General features: G+C 36.2%; 1 protein-coding gene across 1 annotated transcript; it reads right to left on the bottom strand.

Annotated features, from left to right (window-relative positions):
* Positions 1-575: 575 nt before the first annotated feature.
* Positions 576-8077, bottom strand: irf4b (interferon regulatory factor 4b). Its single transcript, XM_073816374.1, has 8 exons — positions 7880-8077; positions 6833-7019; positions 6639-6724; positions 6453-6555; positions 6258-6365; positions 4527-4859; positions 1760-1872; positions 576-1675 (listed from the first exon to the last, which is right to left on the bottom strand). The coding sequence occupies exons 1-8, from the start codon at positions 8075-8077 to the stop codon at positions 1514-1516; spliced, it is 1290 nt and encodes a 429-aa protein (XP_073672475.1). The 3' UTR covers positions 576-1513.
* Between the last annotated feature and the right edge of the window lie 2070 nt (positions 8078-10147).

Below are 10147 nucleotides of genomic sequence, written 5' to 3'. Positions count from 1 at the left end.
CAAATTTTAAAAGTTCTTAATGCATTGTGTTTCCTTCTAGCACATCAGTGAGCATTTAAACCTTCTGTAAAAGTTGCATGTGAGTCCCTCAGTTGTCCTCAGTGTGAAAAGATGGATCTCAAAATCATACCGTCATTGTTGGAAAGGGTTCAAATACACAAAAATGCTAGAAAACCAAAGTATCTGTAGGACCTGAAGGTTTTTTCTGAAGAACAGCAGGCAGTTTAACTGTTAAGAACAAACAAGGGACTCTTGAACAACTATCACTAAACAAAAAAAAAACACAGCTGTGGATCATTCAGGTAACAACACAGTATTGAGAATCAAGTGTATGTAAACTTTTGAACTTTGTTTTGTTTCTATAAATTGTTATTAAAACTATTATTTTCTCTTGTGGACAATATGTAAACATCTTTTATGTGAAATATCTTATTCAGGTCAGTACTAAATAAAAAATAACATGCATTTTGGTAAAATAATTAACATTTTGCCAATTCTGGAAGGAAATGTCACAGTAAGTCAGGAACCAGAGCAAATTTTCACCTTTTTTATTAAAACAAAAGGTGGCACCAATTTCGAGGCATTCTGAGCATCTCAGTAACATAAAAAAGCAAAAGTAGTGGAATAAAAGTAGAACTTTTGGTCAGAATTATACACAAAAAAGTTACAAAAGAACAGCATTTTGAAAATGGAAAGGTTATCACTTATTTGTCTAAATGCATAGCCTATATACATCAAAATTCTGGTTTTCATATTCTGAATGCAGCTCAAACAATTGTAGCAAGAAACAATCAGTCAGCTAATATTCACACTTTACATTCTTCGGTCATGTCAGCAAACAGCACACACATTTGACAGTACACCAACATAATACAATCATTCATCCTTGTGAGTTGAACACCGATTTACATCATTCTCAGTATTAAACATAACAGTTTTGCATGTGATGTTGTCTGTTATCACATTCTGGCTCTATGTGCACAGCAGAATTCCAGCATTTACCCTTTACACTTTAGCTTACAAGACTTGTGTGATTTTTACAGTTAACCCAGGGTTAACAGTCCTGTTTAAACCCAGTTTAAACTTTACCCTGGGTTAATACTTAGTCCTGAGTTTTAAATTTGAGATTTTTCACTGTACATATTTAAACCCTCCGTTAACTTTCTTGTTTAGACAAGTATGATACTTGGTGAGCACGTAAACTGTTTTAACTGCTTGTCCATCATCTGTTGATAAGCAAAGCTTTGTAACCCTGAGTTAAAAACGGCACTAAAACCCTTTCAAAATTACGAGTGTGAAAGTAGATTAACCCAAAAATTCTGTCATTTACTCACCCTCATTTCATGTTCCACAGAAGAAAGAAAGTCATACAGGTTTGGAACGACATGAGGGTGAGTAAATAATGACAGAATCTTTGTTCTATCTTTGAGCTATCCCTTTAACCCAGGATTAAAATGTACAATAACCCTGGGTTAAACAAGATGTTAATCCAAGATTAAGCACAGAGTCTGGGTCAGTTTTGAGCGCCGGTGTGATGCGAGATGACTCTGTGGTAGTCTTGGGTCGGGGAAAGGGTGTGTTCAGTGGGCAGGTGTGAAAGCTCATGGCTGCGGATGTAGTTCATGCTGCTGGGATGACTGAGGAAAAGAAGCTGACGAGCAAATAATGGCTCAACCTGTGGCATGATGACAAAAGCAAATTAGGATGACATGAATCTAATTTATGTTCATTGGTATTATAAGGAACCAAAGAAATGTACCTGCACTGTGAAGGTCCTTCTTGGCCTTTGAGCATCGGAGCTCTCTTCCTCAAAGAACAGCAACACTTGGGAACATGGCGCAGGACGAGCTTGCAGGGCATAACTCTGCAACTCTACAGGAGAAATAGAGGAGGACACATTTTAATCACATCAAATGATCCAAATATTTAAAACCTTTGGAATTTTATTTATGTCGTTAAGGGATACTTCAAAATTGAAAATTACCCCATGATTTACTCACCCTCAAGCCATCTTTAGTGTATATGACTTTCTTCTATGTATTAAAAAAATGTCCTGGCTCTTCCAAGCTTTATAATGGCAGTGAATGGGTGTTGAGATTTTCAAGTTCAATAAAGTGCATCCTTCCATTATAAAAAGTACTCCACATGGATTACTATAGATTACAGGATATATGGGTATTTTTCTTGTTTTTTACTTTTTATGATGGATGGATGCACTTTATTGGACAGCGAAATCCTAACAGCCATTCATTCCCATTATAAATCTTGAAAGAGCCAGGACATTTTTAAATAGAACTCTGATTCTATTCTTCTGAAAGAAGAAAGTCATATAGAGTGCATTGCGAAAGTATTAATACCCCTTCATTTTTCTTATTTTTTTATGTTGCTGCCTTATGGTAAATTACTTTAAATAGCTTTTTTCCACATCAATCAACACTCCATACATCATAATGACAAAACAAAAACAATGGTCACAACTTCGTAAATTAAATAAAAAAAACTGAAATAAGTACGTTGCATAAGTATTCATACCCTTAACTCAGTACTTAGCTGAAGCACCTTTTCAGCCTCAGGTCCTTTTGGTATGGTGCGACAAGCTTCGTACAAGTGCATTTGGCAATTATCTGCCATTCTCCACATCATCTCTTCACCTCTCAACCTCTGTCAGGTTGGATGGGGCATACGCACATTTTCATGTTTCTCCAGAAATGTTTGATTGGGTTTAAGCCCAGGCTGTGGCTGGGTCACTCAAGGACATTCACAGAGTTGTCTTTTAGCAATTCTTGCTGTGTGCTTAGGATCATTGTCCTGTTGGAAGGTGAAGCGTCTGCCCAGTCTGAGGTTCTGAATGCTCTGGACTAGGTTTTCATTAAGGCTAGCTTAAAATGTCTTCTACTCTGACAAGTCCTTCAGTCCCTGCCACTGAAAAAACAGCCCCACAGCATGAGGCTGCTACCAGCACACTTTACTTTTGGGATGGTACGCTGCAGGTGATGAGCAGTGCTTGCTTTCTGTCAGTTTCATCAGACCACAGAATCTTGTTTCTCACAGTCCGAAGGTTTTTAGGGGCTTTTTTGCAAATTCCAAGTGTGTTTTTATCTGTCTTCATTGAGGAGAAGATTGGCCACACCACCATAAAGCCCAGATCGGTGTAGTGTTGCAGTGATGTTGTCCTTTTGTAGACATATGATCATGATGCTCAACTATGACCATCAGGTTCTTGCTTACCACTCTAACTAAAGCCCTTCTCCATCAATTGCACAGTTTGGCCAGGAAGCCAGCTCTACGAAGAGTTGTGGTTGTTTCGAAGTTGTTCCATTAAGAGTAACGGAGACTACATGCTTCTGTGAACCTTTAATGAAGCAGAATTTTTTTCTGAACTCGTCCTCAGATATGTGGCTTAATTCAATCCTGTCTCTGAGCCCTACAAGCAGTTCTTTTTTACCTCAGGGCTTGGTTTTTGCTCTGAAATGCATTTTCAGTTGTTAGACCTTTTATTAAGATGTGCGTGCAGGTTAACTTCACTTGAAGTGTAGTAACATCTACAAGCAATATAAATGCTTCTGAGCTAAATTTGAACTGTTCACGATAAGGGTATGAATACTTATGCCATGGAATAATTGACTATTTTTTATTTTTAATAAATTAGCAAAAATGTTAACCTGTTTTTTGCTTTTCCATTCTAGTGCATGGAGTGTAGATTGATGTGGGGGGAAAAAACAAGATTTAAAGTAGTTTAACATAAGGCAGCAAAATAAAACGTGAATGAAGGGGTATGAACACTTTCGCAAGACACTGTACACCTAGAATGGGTGAGTAAATCATGGGGTCATTTTCAATTTTGGGTGAACTCTCCCTTTAAATAATTGCTGAATAGAAGTATTAATGCGTTAAAAAAAATGTGCTGACCGTAAACATCTGCTTAAAATGTGGCCGATTATTCAGATTAATGGTTAATCAAAATGATCAACCTTGTTGCAAAGTGTTTGTTTGTAAATAGCAGATAATTGAACATGCTTTTCAAGCCACTAAACCATATGATCTTATCTCTTTCTGTAATACCAACTCTTTTTTTCTCGCTCATTCTTTATTTGCTTTCCATACTGTGAGTTTTAGGTCTACTGTTGCACATGTGATTTCTGTGGTATTTGAGTTGCATTCATCATATGCTGGAAAGTTCTGTGAGAATCACAACAATCAGTGAATCTGTGACACAAAGTGGGCGTGAGTGAGTTGTAACTCAAAGATGACTGACTTTGTGACTGTCACTAAATATCAACCCACAGACAATGTGACACACTATTTACTGTAAAAGCTTTTTGACGTGTTTGTTTACAGTAAACTGTGTGGCTCTTGTGTGAGATGTCAAATATGATGTATACAAACAGAATTAATAGACAGGTACAAAGACTTACAATAAATGACTGTCACTGATTACTGAAAATGATGAGTGATTAAGTCTGACATCAGATCATTTGTTTGTCATAATCTTAGTGTAATTTATCTGAAATGCATTATGCACTAACCTGTTATAAACAGATGAGTGTCCAGCAGTTTGCAGTTCTGCTCTCTCTCCAGCTTGTTGGGCTTTTCAGTAGGTGGTGCGTGAGCTCCCTCCCAGTACACTCTGCAGGGGGAGCGGCGGCGGGCGTAGAGCCCGTCAGGGGCCATCCAGAGTATAACGCCACGCTCCAGAGATGCCCTATCAGCATGAGGGAGTTCAACCAGCTCTGGGGCCCCAGGTGAAGCAAAGGCCTGTCCCTCTCTGCTAGGGCCCAGCTGACAGCCTTCTGGACTACTCACTGTTACCTCTCGCACCGGAGTATCCCGGTAAAACACCACCACATGTAAGCGGTAATCTGTTTGAGAAGAAGGTTAAATGAAATAAACACTTAGATTGCCTGGCATCATCTAATGTTCAATTTAAATCTTTTTAAACAATTTAATATAACAGCACTTTTTGTATCAACGCTGTGTTTGCTTGGACTTGGATCTCAAAATTTCTTCTACTCTTTCTTACAATCCACTGCAAGTTCACATTTTGCCTCCATCCAGTCAACAACTGATGGATAGAACCAAGTCACTGTTTTACATTACGTCACAATACAGAAGAATAGATCAGTTGCCACTTCTGTTACACTGTGACGTTAAATCTTTTGCATCAATTATTAGTCAAAATATATTTTTTTCATTCTGTATTACATGTTGTGATTCATAAATGAACTTGTATTTAAAATGAAGGGTATTCTTTTTAATTTTTAGTTTTTGTATTCATTTAAAGATTTTTAGTATCACCCCATCACATAAAAATAATTATCAGCTTTATGTCATGGACCAGAATTTTTATTTGACAATAGGGAATACTGTACCACTTACACTACCAGTCAAAAGTTTTTGAACAGTAAGCTTTTTCACAGTCTCTTCTGTTCCCCAACCCTGCATTTATTTGATCCAAAGTACAGTAAAAAGTCAAATTTTGAAACATTTTTACTATTTAAAATAACTGCTTTCTATTTTAAAAGATTTTTAAATGTAATTTATTCGTGTGATTTCAAAGCTGAATTTTTAGCTCAAAAAACATTTATTATTAAGTGAGTAATTTTGAATAGAAAGTTCAGAAGAACAGCATTTATCTGAAATAAAAATCTTTTGGAACATTATAAATGTCTTTATCATCACTTTAGATTAATTTAAAGCGTCCTTGATAAATAAAAGTATTAATTACTGACTCAAACCTTTTGAGTGGTATAGTGTATAATGTTATAAAAGCTTTTTATTTAAGATAAATGCTGATCTTTGGATCTTTCTATTCATCAAAGAATCCAGAAAAAATGTACTTAACTGTTATAAAATAATAATAAAAAATATTTCTTGAACAGCAAATCAGCATATTAGAATGATTTCTGAAGGAAAATGTAGCTTTGATTACAGGAATAAATTACATTTTAAAATATATTCAAACAGAATGCACTTGTTTTAAATAGTATTAAATAGTTAAATAGTATTAACTTAAAATTTTAAGTTAAATCAACTTAAAAGTACAAGTAATTTTAACTAATTTTATTGTTGTGAGTTGAAATGACTTGTAGTTTTAAGTTGATTTAACTTAAAATTTTAAGGCAGCTGCTAAACTTAAATTTTCAAGTTGAAACTGGGGAAAACTTTTTACAGTGCTGGTAGTGTATTTACAATACTTACAGATCACTCCGCCCACCCCTATTAAGCCTGTCACTGTCTGTGTGTTTATGATCATGTACCTGAGAGGGCCACAGCCTCAGCAGATCTCATGCTGGTGTCCAGGGTGAAGGGTGAGGGCTGTGAATCAGATGCATTGCAACTGTAGAAAGAGCCACTCAACTGGTACCCTGAATATACAGAAATATATCAATGCAATAACATGCCCCCTAAACTTACAGTAGTTTAATACTTTCTCTCTCAAACACACAACATACCAGGCTCCCAGCGTGGAGTGTAGGGGCTCTGGCTGTAAGGGATCTCAGACAGGGTGGAGTAATCCCTCCATCCTCTGTCTGCTGGAGAAATATAGTTGCACACCTGTAAAGACAAGTACATACAGTATAGTGATGTGATGTGCAAAGATAGGAACGCACAAATCAAAGATGATTTTTGGTTCTAACCTGAGATGGTGCTGGTGCATAAGATGGGTGTACTGGATAACTGGGTGAGCTTGAATTGGACGGTGGATCTTCATGAGATCTGGATGCTGCTACATTTAAATATGAAATATTTTCAGTTTTCATCAGATATCTATCAGCAAAGATGGCAGCAAAGAGAAATGACTGATATCATTTGATGTTTTTCTCCAACTTGCCTTTTTTGGATCCTTCTGGAACAATCCTATACACTTTATAGGGGTCTGAGATGTCAAGCTGACTGCGTTCCACAAGCTCTTCAAAGTCGTTGCTCTTGTTAAGAGCACACCGAAGACGTGTTTTCCAAGTTGGTGGGTCAGGTTTGTCAACACCCTCCCGGAATTTGCCTTTGAATAGGGCCCAAGCCTACAGGAAAGCCAACATATGTGTCAATGTTAACCAAGGCTGTTCATTAAAAGGAGAAATATTTCAAGAAATCTAGTTCAAAATACACAAATTCTTAGACAAGTAACCTTGATTTTGTGTTGGTTTCATGTATGTATATTTATTGTTCATCTGTGTAACCATTGTCATCTACCTTGAAAATTGTTGCTTTCAAAAATGTTTTCAAACAAGGTTTTTGGGATCACTTTACAATAGTGTCATTTGTTAACATTAGTTAATGTATTAACTAACACGAACTAACAACGAACAATTCTATTGCACGATTTGTTCATCTTTGTTAATGTTAGTTAATAAAAATACAGTCGTTCGTTTTTTGTTCATATTAGTTCACAGTGCAACTAATGTTAAACACAACTTGTGATTTTAATACTGCATTAGTAAATGCTGAAATTAACATTAACTAAGAATAATAAATGCTTAAGTATTGTTAGTTCTTGTTAACTAATGTACTTAACTAATGAACCTTATTGTAAAGTCCTACCACTTTTTTACCTGAAGAGAAAACGTGCTTTCTCATAAAAAGGGCAAAATATGTGATTTCAAACACTGCACTAGTTAACGAGTTTAGCCTTGACTCCAAACAGTAGACATTTCAAACACCACAAAAATACAAAAAAAAAAAAAAAAACGAGTTCAGTTCGACAACATATGTGTTGTCTAAAAATTGCATTTGACTGTATTTTTAATTACACAAATGAATGTCACGTACATAGACCATGTAATGTATGAAATATTAGTAAGATTACATGGGAGAAACAATGCTTTACTGACGCGACATGTGTGTTTCTCATCTCCTCCACGTTTACCCTGACTAACGTTACCTTGAAGAGCGCAGCATCCTCATCCCTGTTGTAGTCCTGTTTGCCGGCGTGCTTCCACGGAATCCGAAAGATACTCTTCTCCTCGTTCTCCCACACGAGTCCAGGGTATTTTCCAGTGTCCACCTGGTCTATCAGCCACTGACGCAACTTTCCGTTACCGGAGCCCCCCGTCATCGAGCGTTCTTCATCTGAACACATCTGAAAACAAAAACGTATATCATTCAGCTTTTGTCATTACCAAATTAAATGTAAAAATCGATATGCTATAGTTATAACTAATAACTAAAAATGCAAATCTTAATTGAAAAAGACATATGCCTACTGCAGAAAGTACAGGAGCGTGTGCTGCCCTCTTTCAGAGCTTTCGAGTTTTGAAATGTGTCAGTAACGTAGTTCAGCTTTCGACCGCGACTTTTCTTCAATCGTTTGCATTGACAAGGGGCGGAGCGTTCGCCACACACACTCACTGGGTTCCATGCACCTGCAGCGCGCGTGAGATATGACGGACGTCCCGTAAACACGCGGGGGCTGTTCACTTGATATTGAACCCACAAGCGCTCAAGCGGGACTTTTGGCGTTTAATAAAAGAATTTTCATTTCTTTGAATTCGTTGACGTTGAAATGTCAGCTGTTTGTTTATAGATAGAAGTATAATCTGTGTGTTCAAACCTGATCAACCATTCAGCTACAGATACAGAAATGTGTGGGCTCAATGAATAATACAGAACACCCATCAACCGAGGGAAAAACACATTGGTAAATGCTGAAATATTTAAATAAAATACTGACTTATATATAGGCTAGTAATGATGAATTCAGGAAAAGTGGAGCGCTTTATAAATGTACAGTTTTTCAAATATGTTCTAACCCCTCACAATAGCATTTATAAAACGGTTCTTTCTGGTCCTCAAATCCGATTGGCTGATAAGATATTAGTGTGATAACACAACTCCAACAACCGTTTCGCTGTTTATATCACTTCATTTTCAAAATTTTTTAACATCCAATGTAAATTTACTGTAATTTACGTTTTTTGTGTCAGGAAATGTATTTGTTTGTACTTAAAATATTCGTTTTTAAAATAAAGATAATGTCTATTCGAAAATTTGCTTCGATGTTTTCGGTCATGTGAGCTCTAGGCAAAGTCCCTTTAAAGGTCCACTGAAGTGCCTTGAAACACGCAGTTATTCTATGTGGTGACGTACTTTTAACTGAAACAAAAATATATCGCCCAGCCCCGCCCACTAATTTTGAATAGCCAATTGACCTTATGCACGGAGCGTTCTTTAGAACTTCCGCATAAAGATATGCCAGCTCGTAAACTTCCGCTGAAGCTCATATTCTATGTGCTATATATTAGGTGGACACTATTGAGACTCATCTACTGCCTTGTTCTTATCAGAAACTGAGAAAAATTATAAAAAATGTTGATGGAAAACGCATTATGTTGGGGTTACGTCGCAAAATATTGTAAATATATTTTTATACTGTATTTTTATACATATTTATGTTTTAAACCATGAAGGTGAGCCAATGGATATCACACAAGCAAAGTGAAAACTGCGCAATATGTTAAAGTGAAAGTAAAATCAACGCTTTCAGCATCTTACGTGCACATTCTCTCAGGACAATGATAGACGAATATACTTCATATGCTGATATTAATTTAGTTCCTAATATTTCTCTTGTGCGCCAAACACAGTGGGGAAAAAATAAAAAGAAATGTATTTTGTGTAGGCTAAGGGTTGTTTTTGAAAGTCCTGTTTAAAATAAAGCTCTTAATTTTCATTAATGATTATTATTAGGGGGTAAGAAAGTCGTAATTATGATTTCAGGTTGTCTTAAATTGGGGACTAAAAGGCAAGAATTGCGATGAAACTTTAAAAGGCTATCCATTGAATAAATATGAGCGCTGCACGTTTCAAAGTCAGCTGCAGCGCTGCTTTGTGTACCATTCTGACAGCGCCTCCTGCTGGAAGAGAATGATCTGCCATTTTTAATCAGCTTGTACGTCTGCTGTTGTCAAAAAGACAAATGTAAAAAAATCAATCCATGGTTTTAAGCAGCAAACATGCAGAGTTGTAAATGTAGACTGATGGATCGACACAATAATGTGTTATACAAATTTAAACAATTAAGGCAGTAAAATATATGTATATGTTAAATACTTGATTGACAATAATTGTTTAAATTAATATAAGAATTGATACTTTTGACTCTTGAAGGCTGGAATGTGAAGTTTATAATTTAAGAAATCTTTTTTGTTTT

The sequence above is a fragment of the Garra rufa genome, chromosome 13 (assembly GCF_049309525.1).
Source record: "Garra rufa chromosome 13, GarRuf1.0, whole genome shotgun sequence".
Classification (NCBI taxonomy): domain Eukaryota; kingdom Metazoa; phylum Chordata; class Actinopteri; order Cypriniformes; family Cyprinidae; genus Garra; species Garra rufa.
The sequence above is the reverse complement of the archived record's forward strand: the minus strand, read 5'-3'. Positions and strand labels throughout refer to the sequence as shown.

Coding starts and splice junctions, on each gene's coding strand:
- irf4b (XM_073816374.1), bottom strand. CDS start 8,077: ATGTGTTCAGATGAAGAACGCTCGATGACGGGGGGCTCCGGTAACGGA. Junction 6,366..6,452: donor CACTCCACGCTGGGAGCCTG/GTATGTTGTGTG, acceptor CTGTATATTCAG/GGTACCAGTTGAGTGGCTCT. Junction 1,676..1,759: donor GAAGGACCTTCACAGTGCAG/GTACATTTCTTT, acceptor ATCATGCCACAG/GTTGAGCCATTATTTGCTCG.